Here is a 23,434-nt window from a genome sequence, read left to right on the forward strand (position 1 = left end):
TCTAATCCATTACAAGTATTATTTTTCTGAAGTAAAAAATTGTCTTATCTTTGGTCAGAGGGAATCTTTTCAGGTTATCTCCTGAGGTTTTTTGACACTACCATAGTAATCTTTGCTGTCTCCTGTGACAGGAAGTACTAGATTCATCAGTAAATCTAGTGCATTTCCTGCCCTAGACTGGAGTAGCCTTTTCTCCAGGAAGTTCTAGTTTCTATTAGTAGGAAAAAGTATTTCAAACCCTTATCTGGGTGCTAACGGTGCTCATTTGCTACTTGGTTGGTTCTATTTCTAGATCTTTTCAGTGGACAGAATTAGGAAATATTTATATATTTTTAAATATAAAAGTACCCCATGAGTTCATACTGATGCTTTCAATTTACGGTCAGTATTAACAAGTTTTTACATACCATCTTTGATATTACTCTATCGGTATCTCCATTTTTCCACACCAAGCATTGTGGTTCTTAAGGACACAGGAAGTGATAAAATTAGTGTGTCCCATAGTTACCCATTTGCTTTATCCCACCACAGTCTCGGAATAACAATGTTAATACTGCCATCACCAGTACAATTACTGAAAAGTTAAATTTTGTTTTTGCATTTGTTCTCCCCATTCTTTCCTATTTTTAAGACACTTTTTATTATATCTACATTGTCAAAGCATATATCCTTTACATATTTTCCCTTTTATACACATGTTCTCCCTTCTACCTATTACTTCAATAAGTAGCTATATATTTTGTGCTCACAACCAATGCAGCCAGATTCCTACATGGTTGTCTTTCTAGTCAGTTTTTTTTTTTTTTTTTCTCGTCTGAAGTTGTTTTCTAGTAAATATTTCAGCAAGAGTTCATGGGGGCAACATTCTCTGAGTACTTACATGCTGATAGCAGCTTGTGTCCTTTATATCTGAAAGTCAGTTTTGCTGGATGTGAAGTTCCTTGGTTCACATTTGATTCTCTTATATATTTTAAACATATAGCTTCATTTCTTTTGGCATAAAGCTTCAAAAAATCTGATGACAAACTAATTATCTTTTTCTTCTAAGTCACAGACTTTTTTTGCCTTAACGTCCAAAGGATTTTCTTTTTCTCAATCCATGTCTTTATGTTAGATGTTCTGGGTCTATATTCTCAGGTGCAAATTTTAATTTGTAATTTTCAGTTTTTAAAAAAATTTCATGAATTTATTTTTGTTTTTGGTGGCTGGCCAGTACACGGATTGCACCCTGGACCTTGGTGTTATCAGCACCACACTCTAACCAAGTGAGCTAACCTGCCAGCACTCGTGAACTTTTTTTTTTTTTTAATTATAGTTTTTAGTATTTGTTCTATTTCCTTGTTTTAGCTTTCTTCTTCAGGGATTACTGTTATTTATATGTTGGCTCTTCTTTATCTGTCTTCATCATTTCTTTCTCTCGATTCCTTTCTTTGTCTTGCTAACGTCTTTTTGGTTTTTAAGACTTTCCTTTTCACTGTCTACTTTTTTGAATTTAATATCTGTTGTATTTATTTGCTCTTACGTTCCATCTAATTTATCTTTATTTCTTGAGTGTTTTATTTTTATTTTATTTATAATTTGTTCCCAAATTCTATCACTTCATTTCTGAGTTTTTCTAATTCTAATGTATATTGTTTTTCATACCTGGTGTCATTTTTTTAAATGTCTTTATCTTGCTTGAAGATAAAAGGTTTGAGTTTTATGGGACATTGTCTGTAGGGATGTTACAAATGCTGCTTATTCTATTTTAAGAGAGTTTGTATGGGATTTAACATAGATGATTTTCTGTTACTCATTTTTAGGTGAAATTAGTTTCCTGAACTTCTAGAAGGATGCATGATTTAGTTAGAAGGTATGACACAAAAATTAGGCATACCCAGAAGTTAGAAGAGCCATCTTCACTGAGTTTTCCCCTTTACATGTAGCATTAAAAATAAGGGCTTACTGTCTTAGTCCGTTTGTGTTGCTATAACAGAAATACCTGACACTGGGTAATTTATAAAGGACACAGGTTTATTTGCTTATGATTCTGGGACAGCTGCATTTGGTGTGGCCTCAGGCTGCTTCTGTTCATGGCAGAAAGTGGCAGGTAGCTGGTGGGTACAAGCAGATCACATGGTGAGAGGAAGCAAGAGAGAGAGAGGAGGTGCCAAGGTCTTTTAAACAACCAGCTCTTTCGGAAACTAATAGAGCAAGAACTCACTCATTAATCCCCCCACCTACAGAGAGCATTAATCCATTCACGAGGGATCCACCCCCATGACTCAACCAATTTCCAACACTGCCACATTGGTGATCAAATTTCAACATGAGTTTTGGAGGGGACAACACATCCAAACTCCATCATTCCACCCCTGGCCCCCCAAAACTCATGTCCCTTTCACACACAAAATACAATTATTTCATCCCAACAGTCACAAAAGTCTTAGCTTGTTCCAGCACCAACTTCAAAGTCCAAAGTCTCATCTGAGACCAAAAGCAAAGGTCCTTCCAGCTGTGAATGTGTAAAAATCAAAAACAAATTTATCTACTTCCAAGATACAATGGTGGATCAGACATTGGGTACACATTCCCATTCCAAAAGGGAGGAATAGGACAGAAGAAAGGAGAAACAGGCCCCAAACAAGTCCGAAACCCAACATGACAGACATTAAGTCTTAAAACTCCAAAATAATCTTTGATTCCAAGTCCTGTACCCTGGGCACAATGGGGCATCTGGGCCCCCAAAGCCTCCCTTCCATAGCTCTGCCAGGGGTAGTCCACTGGGCAGCGCTGGTGCCTCTGGCTTTTCCAGACCTGCATTGCCTGTTACCAGTGACCCTACAGTTTTAGGGTCCTGGCGGCTGCCTGGCTGCTTTGGCTCTACTAGACATTTCCCTGGTGGGGGCTCTCTGTAGAAGCTCTGACCCCACTTTCCTGCTCAATGTTGCTCTAGTAGATGGCATCTGCCCTGGCTCCACCCCTGCGGCAGGTCTCTGCCTGACTCCCAGGCTTTTCCATACATCCTCTGAAATCTGGGTGGAGACTTCCATGCCTCCACTGCTCTCGTGTCCTGCCAGCCTGCAGACTTAACATGATTTGGATGCCACCAAGGCTTCAGGCTTCAACTCTCCAGAGCTGCTGTACCAGCCACACTTGGTACTGTTTGAGGCAGGGCTGCTTTAGCCAGAGCAGTTGGGATGCTGGGAGCTGGTTCCTGAGTGCAGTAGTGCCCCAGGTCTGTCCTCCAGGATAACTCAGTCCTTCTAGCCCTCAGGGTCTGTGATGGGAGGGGAACCCTTTCAGACTTCTGAAATGCCTTCAGGGCTTTTCTGTCATTGTCTTGGCTATTAGCATCTGGCTGCTTCATCTAATGTCTTTAGTAACCAGTTTATTTGCTTCACCCTTGCATTTTTCTCCTACTCTCTGCTTCTCTACCACATGGCCTGGCTGCAAATTTTCCAAATCTTTATGCTCTGCTTCCCTTTTAAATTCTGGCTTTACATCATGCCTTTGTTGCCATAACTCAGAGTAGGCTGTTAGAAATAACCATGCAGCTTCCTTAGTGCTCTGCTGCTTAGAAATTTCTTCCACCAAACATTCTGATTCACAAATTCGTAAGTCCCACCTTCCACAAAGTCCTAGGGCATGGACACATTGCAGCCAGGTTCCTTGCTATGGTGTTGCAAGGGTGATCTTTTGTCCAGTTCCCAATAAGTTCTTCATTTCTATCTGAGACCTCATCATCTGCATGGTCTTTACTGTCCACATTTCTTTAAGATTCTGATCACAATGATTTAACAATTTAACTCTAAAATGTTCCAAACGTTCTCTCATCTTTTTGTTTTCTTCTAAGTCCTCCAAACTCCTCCAGCATTTGCCTAACACCCAGTTCCAAAGCTGATTCCACATTTTCGTGAATCTGTATAGCAGCACCCCACTCTTCAGTACCAATTTTCTGTATTAGACCATTTGTGTTGCTGTAACAGAAATACTGGAGACTAGGTAATTTATAAAGAACACAGGTTTATTTGCTTACGATTCTGGGACAGCTGTGTCTGGCATGGGCCTCAGGCTGCTTCTGCTCATGGCAGAAAGTAGCAAGTAGCCGATGGATACAAGCAGATCACATGTTAAGAAGAAGCAAGAGAGAGAGAGGATGTGCCAGGATCTTTTAAACAACCAGCTCTCTCGGGAACTAATAGAGTAAGATCTCACTCACTACCCTCCCCCAGGGAGAGCATTAATCCAATCATGAGGGATCCGTCCCCATGACTCAATCAGTTTCCAATACTGCCACATTAGGGATCAAATTTCCACATGAGTTTTGGAGGTGTTGTGAGGCTGCCACACAGAAAAGAAACCAGAACACCCAATTGAGAATTTAAAAGGGGGTCTTTATTGACTGGCCAGCAACTGTCCCTCCAAGAAGGTCTGGGAAGAGAGCAGCCCTGACTTGAAGTTTAGAGGGTTTTTTAAAAGGCACATTTTTACATTAGTCACACAGTTAAAATTATCAAATAGTCACACACTTATAGTTATCATATAGTTACACACATACACACATACCCTCCTGGTATGAGGAGGGGGCTTGGGGAGGCCTAGTGCAAGCTGATAACAGAAGCTGAAACAAGCTAGTTAATCACTCAGGAGCAGCTTGGGTGGGAAATAGCAAGCAAAATTTAAACTTCTCTAAGTGCAGGCTAATATTAGCTTTTAACTTCGGGGGCTGAAGAGCTGAGGGGTATTTTCAAACAACAACATTTTCTAAGTAATTCAAACACTATTTAAACTTAATCAATCTAACTTGTCATACAGCAAGCAGTTTTACAGAAGCAAATTTCGTACATAATGAAAGTGGGGGTAACCCTATTTCAGAGGGGACTACACGTCCAAACTCCATCACTTACTTTCTGATATTTCCTGGCTCTATACTCTCTCCTACCCTGTACCCACACCCACACTTACACCTACCCTAACCTAACCTCTCCCTTACACTCTACCCACACACATTCTTTTTTCTAGACCTTCTCTTCCACTGTCTCTGCTACCTCTGTCCTGCTCAATTTTCATTATACTTTTAGCAGGAGGGATCCCTGGCCAGTCAGTTAGGGCAGTTTATAAGTGTTAGACTATGTTGGCCCCTTTACATCTACTGTAGGCCCTTTATACTCATCAGCTGTTAGAATGCACAGAACCCCTCCCAGTTTCAGCTGCATTTCTTAGGTTGATCTGTTGTGCTTTTCTGTAGTTCTAGAAGAAGAAAGCCAAAACAACAAAGCAGAACAAATAATAAATATTATACGATGCTCTCGAGGTTCTCCTGTGTCCATTTCTTCTGCTTCCTTTCATTCACTGATAGTGGCCAGATCTTGTGGCTGTTGGTAGTTTTGCCCCACCTGTTGGTATTTTGGAATTCAGTGAAATATTTTGTCACCTAGTTCTGTTTTAAATGATTTTTGTGCATTGTTGGTTTTACTAATTGCTCTTTTTTTTAAAATACCAGCTTAATGGAGATATAATTCACTTATCATGAAATGTATTCTTTTAAAGTGTACGTTTCAGTGTTTTTAGTATAGTCACAAAGTTGTACAACTATCACCACTATCCAATTCCAGAGCATTTTCATTATATGTGTTTTTGTGATGGGTCCTGTATAGTTGTTACTATTGACATCTTTCTAGAATTTGTTCCAACAAATTTGAATTGAAAGTCCCTCCACCCCTGACCTGTCCTGTTCCCATTATTTAGAAGTAATCCTTGTTAACAGGTACCCACTGAAACACTGTTAATTGTGTAACTGTGATAGTACTGAATCCACACTATTTCCCAGACTATCAGTGTCAGAAAGGAAGCCTGAACTTCTCTTCTTTTGGTAATTTATTGTTGATTATGAACTGGTGACTTTTGTTGTTTTCAAAGGTGTGAGTCATATGATCACTTAATTTTATTTAACTTTACAGTGGCTGCTCCAGTGTTTTCCTAATTTGCTTCTATTAGGGCTCTAAGAAGTGTGATTTTATGCATGAGTTAGGTAGGATATAGGAGAATATTTTATTCATAAAATATAAAAAGTCCAGAAAAATTAGATTCTCCTTTCCAGCTATAGCTGAGTTTGAACACCAAGTATTTTCTCATTCTGTTCTGTAGATGCAAAGTTAAGTCTTTTAGGACAGTGATGACAATAGCATTCTGTGCTTTTATACTTGTTCTGTCTTACTTGTAAAGAATTATGTGGTTAAAATAGAAGCAAGTTATTATCATTTCAAATAATTTATTTTGAAAATATTAAGATTAAAATGAGATGAAGAAGCAGGGAGGTGAAGAAGCATGGGTGAACCAGACGTGTGGTCCCTGCACATGGAACTTGTAATCTGGTGATTTCAGTAAGTATTCAGGGAAGTCTTCTGTAAGAAATTGTTGAAGTGGAATTTGAAATATGGGCAAGGAAAACTTAATGATGTAAAATGTTTAAATACCTTCATATCATGTTTCACATTTAATTTTTTAATAGCCACATAAGGAATCAGGGTGAGTATGTATTCCTGTTTTCTGAAGAAAAGCATGAGGTAGAAAGTGGTTGTGCTCGGTTTCCTTGAGCCATCATCCACATTTTTCCATGGAGTTTTCCTTGACCCCACTATTGGATAATTTATGGCACTTTTTCATGGATGTCCACATACAGTGGATGTGCATTCATTTATGATTTCCTGTGATGTGTCCTTTTTTCCAGGCAAAGGGTGGAGGTTATGAAAGTGAAGATGCCTATCAAAATGCAGAACTAGTTTTTTTGGATATCCACAATATTCATGTTATGAGAGAATCATTACGAAAACTTAAGGAGATTGTATATCCCAACATTGAAGAAACTCACTGGTTGTCTAACTTGGAATCTACTCACTGGCTAGAACATATTAAGGTGAGTATATGTTACTATTTCCCAAACACAGACTTTCTCTATCCTTTGTCTATATTGGCTGTTTTCTTATAATTGAAATCAACATCAAGCTACCTTTCTGAACAGTGAAAAATTGATAACTGCTTTGATAATTAGAACTACTTCTGTTGTTTGAATGAATTAGTTTCCTGTATTGTGCATTTGGTGCTGTTGTACTTATCTCTCTCTCTTTCCCATTCTATCTGAATTCTATCTCTCCTTCAGATCTCAGTTAATATTTCATTTCTTTCATAAAGTCTTTTCAGGTCATGTCGATTTTCATTTTCTCTAAACTCTTCACTATGCCTTTTCTTTCCATTTAATCAGGTGCTACGCTGTACTTCATTTATTTGTTTTTGTGTTTCAACCAACATATATAGCTAACTCATGGACTGGATATTCATATTTCTTTTTTGTCCCCTCAGGAATTAGGGCAGCACTATCTGTGAATAAGTACCTAATATTGTTGCATGATTTGTGAAATTAAAAACTGATCAGGGAAATTGAATGGATATCATTTGAGTGCTAAATCATTTGGAGAACACCATGTGAACAGTAATTTACCTAACATGCTGTATTAGTCTGTTTCAGTTGCTTATAACAAAATACATGGAACTGGGTAATTTGTAAGAAAATGAAATTTATTGCTTACAGTTTTGGAAGCTGGGAAGTCCAAAGTCCAGGGAACATTTGGTGAAGGCATTAGTGGTGGCAACAGTGACCCAGGGGTCTCATATGGCAGAAAATGATTGAGCAGAGAGATAGTTCCTCATGCACTCTCCTATTGTAGCCCTCAGAACCATGCCCCTGACCACCATTTTTAATCCATTCACTGCAGCATGGTCCTGCAATCTAATCATCTCAAGCCCCACCTTTCAATTACTATAATAGGATTTTCCACCCTCAACAGTTAACAGTGGGGATTTAAGCTTCAATGAGGTGGGGGGAGGGGGCATTCAGTCTACAGCACATGCTAATTTAATGTTTGAAGCACCAGACTATTATTTCAACTAATACAGTTATGTATGTTTTCAGATACACTCTGAATTTCAGTAATATAACATTCCAAAATAGAGTCTTATATAACAACATATATATTACAAAATAATGGGAAATGTGATTTGACATGTTGAGGAGCAGACCTGTACTCATGTCAAAATCTCTAAAATTCAGACAAAATTGAAGAGAAGGCCAAACTGATCTAATAATGAGAATTATAATTATAGACTATCGTGATTATTGTTTCTCTTCTAGAAGCAAAGAAGCTTGAGTATAGCAAAATATAAACACTGCTCAGAGAGCATGTTCATGTGGCCCATCTATTAAATTGTATGGTGTGCAAATATAAAACCATGAGACTTGATTTGGGACTAACATGAATTGCTGGGTTTGCTTTGAAAATTCCAGGTCATTTCACTGGTGGGTACAACATTCTCTCTAAACATTTTTGGCTATAACAAGAACAAGTTTCCCTAGAGGTATATAAGATAAACAATTTGGCTTTCTCCTCCCCCAGTCCTCACATCCAGAAGGCTTACCCACTTTCTTCAGATCTCTGCTGAAATATCACCTTCTCAGAGAGGCCTTTCTCAACCACTCCATACAAAATAACAGTTTGACCATCACTCTCTACACCTTGTATGGAGCTTTACTTATTGCTATCAGACATGCTGTATATTTCCTTATTTATTTGTGTCTGGCTGGCCTCCCCCAAGTACAATGTAAACTTCATTAAACAGGTACTTTGTTCTATTCACTGCTCTATCTCCAGCACCTAGAGCAGTACCTGCTACGTAGCAAAGGACTACATAAATGTTTATGAATGAATGAATGAAAATTACCACTTTGGATAACTCTTCCTGGTCAGTCTTAACTAAAGCCTTAATTCTTAAGTCATTATTCATAAGTCTGTATATGCATTTGAAATATAGGTGGAACTATAATAGTGAATTAGGATCATTGGAGAAGGAGGTCCAAGTGCTGTTTTTTTTAATGCTCACAAATGACTCTGATGTGTAGTTAAGATTGAGATTGCTTCAGAATATCCCATTTTCAGAATATGCTTACAATTACGATCAAAGGGAGGTTATCAGAAGATTTCCAAGCCTAGTAAATCTATTTTCTTTCATTCTGATTTATGTGTATGGTACCATATGTTTTTTTAAGTATGATATTATGACATTGTCATTGCAGAGAAGGATGGGACTATGTTGTCCATTTCTAAAGATACTACTATGTTTCTTTTTTGGTTATGTCTAATTCTGTTCAGATCATTTTCAGAAAAGGTAAGTTATTTTGCAAAGGGTTTCTGCATATTTAAAAAATAAGAGCTGAAGTTATTTTAGGTACCAGTTAAATTGACATGAGGATAATATTAATCTGATGAGAATTTCTATTCATACTGTTACAGAAAAGTAGCTTACTCTAAAGTTTATACTGTGCTTAGTGTGTTCTATGTGACTTATAAAAATCTTTAGTCAAAAAAATAAATGCTATAGAATATTTTAAAAGAGATCCAATTTTATTGCTTTTAAGTATTCTAGTTTGGTTAAGTAATCATTGTTTCAAATAATAGGAAGATAAGGCTTCAGTTGGCATATCAATTGTTTTTATTTAAATAGATGATGTTGGAATATTTGATGATTCTTAGAAACAGATCTCTTTAGAACTTAATTCTCATGAGAAATCTTACTCATATTGTTGATTTATTCAGTACCCAAAGGTACCTTTCATTTGGATATTTCATTGCGCAATTAATGGAGTGTCCATTTATGAGATTTTTCTAGTTTTAATAGCAAAATTTGTATGTTCTCTACCATTTATAAAAATTTTTAGGTGATAGATGTTTTTTTTCTTCTCCATGTTATTTAGACAATCATCCCTAACAAAACTATTAGTAAATTGTAAAGAAGGAAGTATTTAATTTAAAAAATTTTTTATTTTAAAAAAAAATGTTTTCCAGCTTATTCTTGCAGGGGCTCTTAGGATTGCTGACAAAGTAGAGTCAGGGAAGACATCTGTGGTAGTACACTGTAGTGATGGTTGGGATCGCACAGCTCAGCTAACTTCCCTTGCCATGCTCATGTTGGATGGCTACTATCGAACCATCCGAGGATTTGAAGTCCTCGTGGAGAAAGAATGGCTAAGCTTTGGACATCGATTTCAACTAGTGAGTAAAGAACGTTGACTCTTGATATATCACGTGCATCTCACACAAAGCATGTGAAAATAATGCCTTTTATTCTTAAGAAATCCATCTAAAATTGATCATTTATCTAAGGGGTAAACTTCACATGAACTTTTTGTTTTGGAAAGCATGAGGATATCCTAATGTGACTCCACAGTCTGGAGCCAGGGCTTAGTTATTTGTCAGACGTCTGACCCAGACTCTTCTGTGATCTCTACCAGTAAACATCAGATGTCATTCGGTGATATCTACGCGTGTTTCCACCTCCAAATAACAGTTTAAGATTAGTATGAATGGTTATGGAATTGCAAGGCACTTATAGTTTTTACTGTAGACTTACAAAAAGATGAGAATGGCTTACTTATTATTCTTAAGTTAGCTATATAGAGTACAGTTGATCACATAGGATCTTGGTCTCAGATATTAGGCTAGGAGTAAAAGAAATAATGGAGTAGAAATAAAAATAACTCAGAGTTGGAATAAAACTTAGCTTTTCTATTATGCTTCTTAAGGTACTAAAACTATAATGAACATATATGTATAGAAAATGTTATAATTTTATGGAAATGGCAAATTTTTGTCATTCTCTGTGGTTCAGAATTTATTCTGATGTTATCAAATTTCAGAATTGGAAGGACCTCAGAGTCTAAGCATTCATTGTTAATGAATGTCTTCTGTGCAGTCCCTATCAAATAAATGATTAGTTTCTTAACACCTCCAGAGATAATCAGCACATCCTTTGCTGAGGCTAACCAGTCTCACTTTAGAAAGTCTACCTGCTAAAAATTTGTTTCCCATTGTCCTACATTCCCCTTTGGAGACATAAAGAACAAATATGACTCCGTATCCAAATCAGATAGTCCTTCGGATATTTGGAAGTAGCTATCTGCCCAAGTCACCCTCAATCTTCATTTCTTCAGGCTGAACGTACTTTTTCTTCAGTCTCTTCTCATTGTAATCCCCTCGCCATCACACTTGTCCTCTGCACTTTCCTCATGGCTTTCTGCAAGTGGGTACCCCAAACTAATCACAGCTCCTTAAGTAGAGGAATGGGGTGGTTATGTCCCTTATAAGAGAGACTGTACTTTTTTGCCTTTGCTTTTTTGTTATATCATACTTTGGATTTACGGAGTTTTTAATTAAACATTCAAGTGGTTTTCAACTGTGCTTCTGTTAAATACTAAATTTGGAGTCAGAAAACTTGGGAACAGTAACCTTGTGGGTCCCAGTCTTCTCATGTGTTGTCTGTATATGTTAGTTGTAATCATATAATTTAGAGAATGAGGAGGAGGGATATTTTCCCAGGATGGAGAAGCAGGGTGAACAAACGTCTGGATGGGAACGAGCAATGAATGATGAGTGTGGCAGGAAGAGGGTTGAGGGAGTGGATTAGAGGGGAGCCAGATTCTGAAAGGCCTCGAAGCCACTGAGCTTTGTTTCTGGGCAGGCATTGTCCTAGATCAGTTGACTTTCTGAAAGGTGTTTGCCTGAAAGCTGTCTCTAATGTTAACCTTTAGTATCCAGTAGTTACCAGGGTATACTAGCAGTGGTTATGAATCAGTCCTTGAAAGGAATAGACGTTTAAAGTTAGTCTGTTCTTTTGAACTTGAACTTTTAAATACAATTGGGCATCTGGGGTGTCTATTCACTTGGCTCACATTTTTCAGTTCTCTATACAATATACATATCATGAAAAGACCATTTAAAACAAACTCTTACTTCAAAGAATGAAGTTTTAGGCAGCCAAAGCTGTACATGTTAAAATAAATGTCTTCAAAATCATAAACATTTTAGGCTGTTTGAAGTTTCTGTGGATTCCTAAATTTCTAACTCCGGTTACCTACTCCATTTTTCCCCCTAATTATATTCTGAAAGCAGAATTTTGGCAATTAAAGGACATCTAATCGTATGCTCACAGGGTTAATATAGGGTAACAATTCTCAAACTTCTTGGTTTCAATTATTGATGACCCTCAAGAACTTTGTTTATGTGGGTTATATCTATCAGTATTTTCCATATTAGAAATCAAATTTTAAAAATTTATTAATAATCTATCGTACATTAACATAAATAAAATTTTAATGAAAAAATAATTATATTTTCCAAAACAAACAAAAAAAGTTTAATGAGAAGACTTTTGCAAATTTCCTTAATGAATCTGGCTTAATAGATGACAGTTGAATTTTGTATCTACTTTTACAATCTGTTCTGATATGTTCTGTTCGTTAAAGTATGTATGAGGAAAATCCAATCACACACACACATATGTAGGTGGAAAGTAGAGTTGTTTTAATAGCTTTTTCAGGGAATTGTGGATATTCTTCTTTGATACTGTTCCAAAACTTGCCAAATGGTAGTTTCTTAGAGATTAACTGTAATGTGGAATTCAAAACTAAATCAGTTTTTTTGTAGTTTGTTCCACTGCAGTCCATTGGTTTCTTTCACTTTGAGTAGATCTTTCACCCATGCATGATTTTGTAACGTCATGTATTGGTTATTTGGAAAATACTGGCTTACTGAGTTATATATATCTTCCAAATGTTAATGCATTTCATTATTCAATATCATAAAATCATGTTTGTTAACATCACCACTGATTTTATCAGAAACGTGTTTAAGTATTGTCAAGATCATTGTGGTGGATAAAAGTTTTCTAAAAATCTAATTTTCACTTGACAGCTTCAATTTTAAAAATACTGTCATTCACTTTCCTTAAAGAGACACATTCACCTTGCACATAAAAAAAAATCAACGAAATATTCAGATCTTACAAACCATAATTCACCTGTTCTTTCAAGTAAAGATGATGTTCTATGACAAACTGGTATTTCCTACCATAGTGCTTATTTCCCATTTTATCACATAGGATATTTTTAAAAAAATGTGTATTCAAGGGGTGATTATAAATTATAAATTATAATTTTTATTACTTCATCAAGAACACTGGCTTAGGAAAAATTGACGTTTTTTCTTTTTTTCTTTTGTCTTACTGTGAGTATCTGGCAGGGCGGTATACAATACCTACTAGTGCAGTTTGATACTATTGCCTTGATTGACTCCTGATAAGGCACCAGAAGTTTTTTCCTTCCTCACTATGTACTATTAGTGCGAATGCCAACACACTGAAAGAGGCAAATAATGTCTTAGTATTATTATGAAAGTAGTTTGGGCCTTACAGCCCCTGTAAGTCTGTGGACCACACTTTTAGAATCCCTGCTTTGGACTAAGGAAAAGAAGGGTTCTGTTTCAATCATATGGGTCAAAGGTCCTTAGAGAAGAACTGAGAAATTGGGTGGGTAACTGCACATTTGGAGGGTGGATGTCAAGCATTTTTGAAAGGTTTTCAAGGATTTGTGCTAGTGTGGTTTCTCCTGATAAAGACAAATGGGGTGTGGTACCCCTCCATTCACTGGCCAAGGTATTAAAAGGCAAGGGTGTTTTCTGAGGCCATTGTACAAGTAACTGTTTCTTATCAGAGAGAAATTAAATCTCTAGGACAAAAATCTAGGCTCTGAATGCTCTTATCTAACATTATCAGCCTTTTAGAATCTGGGTTTCATTTATTAAACAAAGTGGTAATTCCTATTACAAGCATATCATATCAGAAAAAAGTCTGGCACTTTGTACATCAAAATGTTAATAAAGGGCCGAGCCCGTGGTGCACTCGGGAGAGTGCGGCGCTGGGAGTGCAGCAATGCTCCCTCCGCGGGTTCGGATCCTATATAGGAATGGCCAGTGCACTCACTGGCTGAGTGCTGGTCACGAAAAAGGCAAAAAAAAAAAAAAAAAAAAAAAATGTTAATAAAGATTTCTGCTTGGTGGGATTACTTTATTTGCAGTGCTCTTTAAAAAGATTTTCTAAAAATTTTTAAAATACTGACCAAATACTACTTTTATTGGAAAATAAAATTATTTCCATTAAAAAATGAAAAATCCTAGAAAGCTCATATTTCTCTCTGTTTCAGAGAGTGGGCCACGGAGATAAGAATCATGCAGATGCAGACAGATCTCCTGTTTTTCTTCAGTTTATTGACTGTGTCTGGCAAATGACAAGACAGGTAACTTATCTGGGATATCTATTCTTACATGTCTCCTTCAAACTGTCTAGTCAGAGTTGGGAGATTTGGTCACTGATTATCCTATAGTTCATGTAAAATGAAAATTCTTGTTAGGTTTCCAGGTGATAGAGCTATTATTTATTGTCACATTATGAATTAAGTTAAAGGTTTTTATTTGTGAGTATTAAACACTTGACAGTTTGATTCCATTAGCATTTCAATGAGTGGTATTGATAATAACCCCTGAGAGATTTCCTCCTTTGTTTTGAACAGTGTTAAATAATAGCATGCTTATCCAGAAAAGCTCATCTATACATTTCTAAGGGATGTGAAGAAATAAGCTAGGTAACTCAGGTAAAATAAAGTCCTATTTAAGTAATTTTGTTTTTAGGCATGGAGAAAGCTATTATGTTTTAGAAAGCTATTATGTTCTAACAATTTTCTAACAAATGGGTTTATTTGAAATATTAATGTAAATGGATTTAATCTTTTGGAAAGATACCTGAGACTGAAAAACACCTTGTTTATTATGGGATCACTTCACTAATGAGGCAAGGGGTAATTGTCTTAAAAATGCCATTAAACTCTAACTCAAGAAAAATCATTTCAAAATGCAAAAGTTGAATGCAGCTCATTGGTGTGTAATTACTTATCCAAGGGTTTATTAGACCCCGGACATCTGGGTTTTTAGTTAAGACTGCCACACGAATATAAAGTAGGGCAATTCCTGGCTGTGCTTCATTTTAGGATCATATTTTAGCTTCATTAAAATAGGAGACTATTTATTTCATTGAAAGAAAATGAATGGTGATCATAGTTGAAATATATTATTTAATAGTTTTTTCCCCCATAAGCATTTAAACTTGGGTGGATTGTTTTGAAACCTGCTGGACAACGAGGCTGATATTTTAACATATATACTGGAAATGTGTGTAGAATTCAGTTTTGTTTTATAAATTAGGCCCTTGGTGTGGTGCGGGGGAGGGGGAGTGGGAGGAAGGAGAGATGCTGCTTACTTAGTTTAACAATGTTTACTACTTCTTGGAGTAAGTTTGAATTTTTCCTTTGTAACTGCCTTTGAGGGTAGCATATTGGCTATACAAATCCCTACCAATCCTTTTTTGGGTATTTGACCAAAAGCAATAGGACCCATTTTTGACCATTACCATATTCAGTTTTAAATAACCTTTGACTATTGGCAGAAATTAAGGATGCCATCAAAGGAGTAGGAAAGCTCTTTGAAAACATGACATCCTTGATGGTTAAATGTACTGCGGTCCAAGGTGAGTACCTTGAAGGGGGCAGTGTGTTTGAATATATTAGTTCTGATATGTTAGAAAAATCAATTACTCACATTTACCAATCTCTTGCAAAGAAAAGTACATAATACATCTCTTCCTTAGTAAATATGCTCTATATCTAAAAGCAGTTTAACCCTAATTTTGAGCCTGATAATAAATAATAAAAAATCAATTTAAATGTTTCTTTGATAGAACTTAAAATAGTGGTCTTTAGACATCTAGTTATGTTTTCTGTATGATATATTTTCTTCCTGAACATAAAGTGTGTTAGCTAGTCATAATGTTTATTAGCAGTCATCAGTTTTATAAATAATTGAATACTAGTGCAGACATTAAAATAACACATTTGTCAAAATAGGACCAATTATGTTGCTTCTGCACCTCTCCTCCTACTACTATCCTCATCCCCATCCCTCACTCCTGGGATCAGGAAGCAGTTGTTGAAGGGCCCTTGAGATTTTAAACATGTAAAGAAAACAAAGTACTCCTTTTTTGCTTAGAATTTTAAAAGCAATAGCAGCAGTTCATACTCTACTATTTTAGTTTCATTGTGAGTAAATGCCCAATGATTAAGCCGTCTTCTCATAACTGAGCTAGTAGTTTTGCCAAGAAGATAAAAAAATCAATTGCAGGCTTAGCTCCTTGGGATTGCTATTTAATGACTTAGGATGCATTCATATTTGGCTAATAAATAAGGCTGTTAAGAGTGTGTGATAAATACGAGATGGGATTTTTTTTTTTTTTTAATAAATGAATAAATGGGATTTAACAAAATTTCTTACAGGTAACTTTTTGTTGTTGGCATATACTTGATCATTCAGCTTCACAGCCACAAAAATTAGTCAAGGCCTGGTAGTTGGCCTTTATTGTTTATTGTTTTGAGAAATCTGCCATGTGACCTTGCCTGTAGTACCCTGAAATTTAGGAAACTTCAAGGCAAAGTTATTTTCATCCCTATCCGTTTTGCATGCAGTTATTACTGTTTTCTTCTGCTATTTGGGTAGGGATCTTGCTTAGAAATAAAAACTTGTAAACAATATATATTTCTCCATCTGCAATCCAAATATTCATGGAATTACTTTTCACAGCCCTATAACTGGTAAAATCTTACATAGAAGCTTCCAAATAATTTTGAAATATTAGGTTGATAAAATGGATTAAACTAGGTATCCTTTACCTTTCTGGGATCTGTAATTCTTCCTTTGATTTAGTCACCCAAATTTGTACTGTTTGTATAAAATGAATACATCCAGTCAAGCCACTGGCCTGGGCTAGAGAGGGTGAATTTTCTTTTTGTTGGAAAGATGCTGTTAAAGTAGTAGATTACAAGAGACTCTGGTTCAACGGGATGTTCCTTGAAAAGAAAAGCAGGCTGACTTGTAAATTATCTGCACATCTGCCTTGGATATTTTTGTGTACTGCTGACATTTTCTGGAGACATTGTTGCTATTTTTTGTGTAATTCCTGAAAACTATGTTGTTAAACACGTAAAAGAAAAATCTTACTATGTTGTTTATGGTAATTTTTGGCAGAGAAAGACTAGAGTTGCCAAAATTGCACAAGTCAAAATTCAGCAGCCTTCAAGCTTAGGGTTAACAGAGAGGATACAGAAATATCACGGTCAGACCATTCAAACTCTTGATACACAAGAAAAGGAAACTCTGGGAGAAATTACCTCAGAAAAATGATAGTGATTTTTGGACAACCAAGCAGGTTAATGCCATAATGGCTTAGTAACATATAGTTTTGAGTGTTAATTTTAAATACTATTAAAAGGATCTACCAACAACAGGGATAAATGCATTTGGAAAAAAATCTTAATTTTGTGTTTGTGGCATTCAATTTGCAGTTTCCTACCGCATTTGAATTCAATGAATATTTTCTCATTACCATTTTGGACCACCTGTACAGCTGTTTATTCGGAACATTCCTCTGCAACAGCGAACAGCAGAGAGGAAAAGAGGTACAATATGAGCCATGACCTCCTGCTCTATCACCACTTTGTACTTTTCCCTACAAGAATGGACTCTGTGATAGATTTTAACTGAATAGTCATTCTTTTGGGTGATTTTTTGGTCATACTGTATACACTGTACTATGATTACTTCCTTCCATACATCTGGACCTGATCTGTTTTGAAGTACTTCTGTGACAAGGCTGAAGGTGCTGGCTAGCTGTAAGGCGAGTTCATGGGTGGGAAGTAGTATCTGCTAAAGAGAAATGACACATATGGAATCTAAGGAGCACAAGTGTACTTATTATTCTGTACAGGTGGAGAAAAATATAATTAGCAGAAAGCATGTATTTGAATGAATGGGCAGCTCAAATCCCCAAATATATTCTGCATGTAAACGAGACGTTTTAGGTTAAGTTTTGAGGTTTTTTTAATTGTAAAGCAATACTGTAAAAAATTCAAACACTGAGATTTTACATATATAGTTAAAGGTTTTCATTATCCCACTCCCCCAGAGATATCACTGTTAAGTTGGTATTATTAAGAATAAATGGTAAGGATTATATTTTAAGTTTCACTTCTTTCTCAAAATACATCTATGTATGAACATCTTAATCATCTTGATTGATTGGTGTCTCCTGCATCAAATTTCATTCTAAAAAATGTGGTTATAAAGTTTATTCTTATAATTTTACAAAGCATAATGGGAAAGAGTGCATGCACTGAAGCCTGGATGCTGGGTTCAAATCTTGGATCTGTCATTTACTGTTAACCTTGGGCAAGTTAATTTCTGCTTCTGTAAAATACAGATAATAATAAATACTACTGTGAAGATTAAATAAACCAAAAAAAAATACCACAAAAACTGCTATGTAGTAGGTGCTTCCTAGACTATAAGGAAGACAGGTATTAAATTGTTGAATTCACCATTTATATCTTTAGTGTCTAGCATGCAATAAGTATTCCCATGCATAGTAGGCACTCAGTAATTTGTTATGTTAGATAATTAAGAATGGCACAGCTAAGTTCTAAAAGATACTTTCATCTTTTGAGAGCCTTGGTAGGATTCACTCTATCTTGGTTAAAAAAAATTTTTTTGTCCTGAAATATAATTTACATAAAATCCACTTTTAAAGTGTAGGCTAGTGGTTTCTAGTATATTTACCGAATTGTGCAACCATCACCACTATTTAATTTCAGAACATTTTCATCATCCCAAAAGAAGCCCCATACCTGTTAGTAGTCATCTCCCATTCTCCTCTCCTCCCAGCCCCTGGCAAACACTAATCTACTTTCTGTGTCTGTCGACTTATCTAGTCTGGACATTACATGTAAATAGAGTCTTTCAATATGTTATCCTTGTGTCTGGCTCATTTTACTCAGTATAATTTTTCATCCATTTTGTGACATGTATTTCTTCTTATGGCTGAATAACATTCCATTGTGTGGATGTATTATATTTATGCATTCATCACTTGACGGACTTTTGGGTTGTTTCCACTTTTTGGCTATTATGAATAATACTGCTTTGAACATCCATGAAGTTTTTGTATAGATGTGTTTTCAGTTCTGTTGGGTATATACGTAGGAGTGGAATTGTTGGGTCATATGGTAACTGTGTTTAACTCTTTGAGGAATTGCAGACTCTTTTCTAATACCCTCTGATTTTAATGTAAGTGGGTCTATAACTGAGGTATCCAGTTCTACTCCAATTTAATGACCACAAAAGACCTCTTTACAAATTTCATATAAAGTGTAAATAGCTTATGTGGTAGAGAATCATTACCTATTTTTCCTTCTTACAGAATCTTCCTAAAAGGACCGTGTCACTGTGGTCTTACATAAATAGCCAGCTGGAAGACTTCACTAATCCTCTCTATGGGAGCTATTCCAATCATGTCCTTTATCCAGTAGCCAGCATGCGCCACCTAGAGCTCTGGGTGGGATATTACATAAGGTGGAATCCACGGATGAAACCACAGGTATACACTCTACAATGAGTTAACATCCATGCAATGCAACTTTATTAGATTTGTCCCCTTTAAAGCAAGTGGAAAAATGATCTGTGCATAGTTAAAACTTCCCCCTCTACCCATTAATAGTCATAATTGTATAGTAGAAAAAGCACTACACTGGGGTAATCAGTACACTTGGTTCTTATCCTGACTTTTCTTGTAAAACTTCAGACAAATCACTTCTTTGTTTTGTCTCTTCTTCCCTCTGTCTGGGTAACTTCTAAGGGTTTTGTTCTAATAAGCTGAAGAAAATGGCTTGAGGAAGGTTAAAAGCCTAACAAAATTGTGGTCCATTGTGAATATGTTATAGAGTATTTGCTACTGAGAACTGTTCATGACTGAAACTAATACTAAATGGTAGAGAATCTTTTGAGTACTGGCTTTTGTCTTCATTATTTGTTGTATTTGGAAAAGTACGAGTTTTAGGAGCACGTCCACAGCAGTTATTCTCTGGAAATACTTGCAGGCACTGGGAAAGCTAGTGGTTTCAGTAGTCCTTGGGTTTGATTTCCATTGATGGGTTGGAAAGGTGGGATGTGCCCCAACAGTTAAGAAATCATATATTGTAATATTTAGGAAAAGATCTGATCTTGGGTTTGGTTAGGATTGTCTAGTTGAATAATTTTATGTTTTGCTCTTGTAGGAACCTATTCACAACAGATATAAAGAACTTCTTGCTAAACGAGCAGAGCTTCAGAAAAAAGTAGAGGAACTACAGAGAGAGATTACCAACCGATCAACCTCCTCCTCAGAGAGAGCCAGCTCTCCTGCACAGTGTGTCACTCCTGTCCAAACTGTTGTATGAAAGACTATTAGATTGGGGGCATCATTGCTATGAACTCTTGACTACAGTGGCACCTTTATAAGTAGCAAATCTTCCGAAGTTAGAACCCATCTATGAGAGAAAGATCAGGCGCTTTATTTTAAATCTCTCTGGAGTGAGTTTAGAACTGTAGCAGTTCAGGTGACTTAAATGAAATAACTCCATATGTAATCCCATGACTATGACACTAATCATAAGTCACCCAAAGAATATTAAAATACTTCAGTACTGGATCCATGGTGGGAATAAGTTTCTAATATTAAAAGAAAAATGCTGTCTTATAAATTGTGGCATCTGGTAAAATCAAAACACAAACCACTTTAGAAATAAACCTCCTGATGGGAGAGAGCTCATTGCCCAGAGGATCATCAGTTTTCAAGCCAAGTGCTGAAATTCTGTGGTATCATATATGTATATTGGGCCTTGATATCATCACAGATCAAAATCATTTGATATCCCTTTCTCCATTATGGGATTTTCTTTTTTGTAGTAACTGATTTACCTTCATTACCTTTCTACCTTCACATTCTTTGTATAGTGAAAGGCAAAGTCTTGAGGATATTATGGTGTAGTAGTAGTTGACCATTATTGCTATCATTATTTATATACTTATTTAATTTGTTTTAGCTATTTCAAAATGCCTTATAGATGTGCTTGGGGAAGGATGAAAGGGAGAAAGAGGTAGACATGCAGGAGTTCAAAGAATCCCACACACTTCACATTAGCTTCCATTTGTCTAGTTACCAGAAACATTATGGAAGATATTTTAAAAACTCACTTAGCTCACTTTTTTTTTTGGTCTGAACATACTGAAGCTAATGGGCAAGTTTTTAGGCAGTATTTTAAAATCTTACTAGGGTTGGCTTTTTTCCTGAGGTCTATTATATAAATAGCTTATGGTGAGAAGTATTATGCTCAAATTTTGCAAGAAATATTTTACTACCTTCTTCCTTTGCAAATTCTATAATTCCACTGAATGAGTAAATTTACCAAAGAACATGTTGCATGTTACTATGTATTACAATCTCACTGCCAGTAAAAGAAATGTTGCTTCACTGTTTCACCTGCTACAAGTAAGATTTTGGTGCTGGTATAAACATTTGATTTCCTGATGTGTATTTTACTCTATATAAGAGCCATATGTAATGTACTGTAACAGAGGAGCTTCTTGTCCCTTGGTCTTTTAATTAAAAGAAATTTCAACTGACTTTTAAACTTTGTTGTTGTACAGAATTGTTTGGCTTCAGTTTAATTTTTTTGTTTTGTTTTATTTTTGGTTTTTTGCAGAAATGTTATTTGGAAAATTTTTGGAGTACTCACTCTAAACAGAAATGTTCAATTTAAACCCATTTTTCCTCTAACACCCAAATCAAACAATAATCAAAAATACAGTATTTTTCCACTCACTAATTCACTATAATCTAAACCTTAGCCCTGCTCTTGGTCTTAAAATGCAGAAATATAGTTTCTATTAAGTGCACCCAATATTAGCAAAATTGGTACCAAAATTATTTGGTCACTGTATGAAATCTGTTAAGAAAAATTTTAACAAGGTATTTAAGTGGCCAATCGGTATCAAAGCTAAGTTTTCTACTCCAGGTATTTCATAAATCCATTCTCTCCTCTTCATTCTACCATTTTCTCCATTTAAGCCTTTATCATGTTGGTCTGGTACCATATAAAAGAATGTAGATGGCTTGAAGAGATCAAGAATGTAAAGTTTCTAGTCGTAATATGTTCGCATCCAATTCATATTCCACCCAAAAGCCAGATATAAGTGCAAACATATCACATCTCTGTTCAAAACCGTCCAGTGAGGGGGCTGGCTGGTTAAGCTCAGTTGGTTAGAACTTGGTGTTCATAACAGAGGTCAAGGGCTTGGATCCCTGTACCAACCAGCCACCCAAAAACAACTAAAAAAAAAACTTCCAGTGGCTTCTCTCACCCTCTGCATTGTACGTGAGCATTTAAGATAAACCACTGGTATTATGTGTGGAAGGGGAGGAGTACTAGCACTTATGTATATTTATCTACACAAAACTTTTTAATATTTGAGTTGACAGTTTGCATACCTTTCCATGTCTCTGAATGTTGGTTGTGCAAGTATTCTTTTTCCTTTATGACCAAGGACACAAAATTAGAGGCCACTATGATCAGGCTGAAGCTCCTCAGCTTCCTGTGACCTAGTTTCTACCTTTGTTCTCATCAGCATTTATGTACCAGTCTACTCTGCTATTCACAATTCCCCCATGTAAACTGCAGACTCCTGCCTCCCTGCTTTTGTTCATTCTGTCCTGTCAACCTGGAACAACTGTTCTTCCTTGTGACTAATCCCTGTTAGAGTTTAGGCATCATTTCTTCCTCTGGGAAGTTATTCCCGACTCATCACTCCCCTCACTGCCACCCCCCACCTTCCTCTTTGCCCCCATAGCACTGTGTACATGGCCATTACCATTGCATTCACCACAACTGTGTTGAAACGCACAATTCAGATGTCTACGATCAGCCTATAAACACTGCTTTCTTATTAAGCTTGGTATCCATGTTGACATCTTATGCGTAGAAGATACTTACATTTGAATGCACTGCAATATACTACAACATAAGTGGATGGATGACAACATATTCCTTTACTATAAACTCTCAGATAAGAAAACTGAAGCACTATTTTGTCGTTTTCAATTCTCACCTGAGAGTATCAAAAGCTGTTGTAGTTATTTGAATCCCTGCTGAGGGATGCGGTGGGATTTAGCATCATTCAATCACTCTTCTAATTAGGACTCAGAGCCACTACAATTCAAATGACAATCATACAATTTAATGACCTGAAATTCAAACAAGGAGAAAACAAAAGCTTAATAGTTGAAATGGTGATTGAGACACAAGAAATATTTACCATGTCAGCAGAGCAGTGATTCTCACCTTCCTGGGGTCTGTGGACTTACTGTTGTGAATTCAATGAAGCTATAAACCTGCTCATCAGAAAATTGAACACACAAGCAAAAGTTTACATACTATTTTCAGGAGATTTACATATACCCCAGAATCTATTTAAGGACCCTAAATTAAGAACTTTAACTGTAGAAAATTAATTCAACAGGAGGCTTCATAAGCCTAGTGCCTAGGTAGCTATAACAATTCATGCTAGCTGTTTAGATATAATCCTAGAACTCCATCTCA

The 23,434-nt window shown here is 36.2% G+C and overlaps 1 protein-coding gene across 4 annotated transcripts in view; it reads left to right on the forward strand.

Annotated features, from left to right (window-relative positions):
• Window positions 1–21,461, forward strand: part of MTMR2 (myotubularin related protein 2) — a 115,379-nt gene extending 93,918 nt beyond the window's left edge. For 2 of the 4 annotated variants that reach the window (XM_063092720.1, XM_063092723.1), the window contains 6 exons: window positions 6,713–6,898; window positions 9,879–10,085; window positions 14,069–14,161; window positions 17,312–17,425; window positions 19,222–19,398; window positions 20,075–21,461. In XM_063092720.1, coding sequence (XP_062948790.1) covers window positions 6,713–6,898; window positions 9,879–10,085; window positions 14,069–14,161; window positions 17,312–17,425; window positions 19,222–19,398; window positions 20,075–20,236 — 939 coding nt within the window. In that variant the 3' untranslated portion in view covers window positions 20,237–21,461. The remainder of the gene's footprint in view (window positions 1–6,712; window positions 6,899–9,878; window positions 10,086–14,068; window positions 14,162–17,311; window positions 17,426–19,221; window positions 19,399–20,074) is intronic. The other 2 variants (XM_063092721.1, XM_063092722.1) reach the window with 2 other exon arrangements.
• Window positions 21,462–23,434: the final 1,973 nt, after the last annotated feature.

The sequence above is a fragment of the Cynocephalus volans genome, chromosome 4 (genome assembly GCF_027409185.1).
Source record: "Cynocephalus volans isolate mCynVol1 chromosome 4, mCynVol1.pri, whole genome shotgun sequence".
Lineage (NCBI taxonomy): Eukaryota > Metazoa > Chordata > Mammalia > Dermoptera > Cynocephalidae > Cynocephalus > Cynocephalus volans.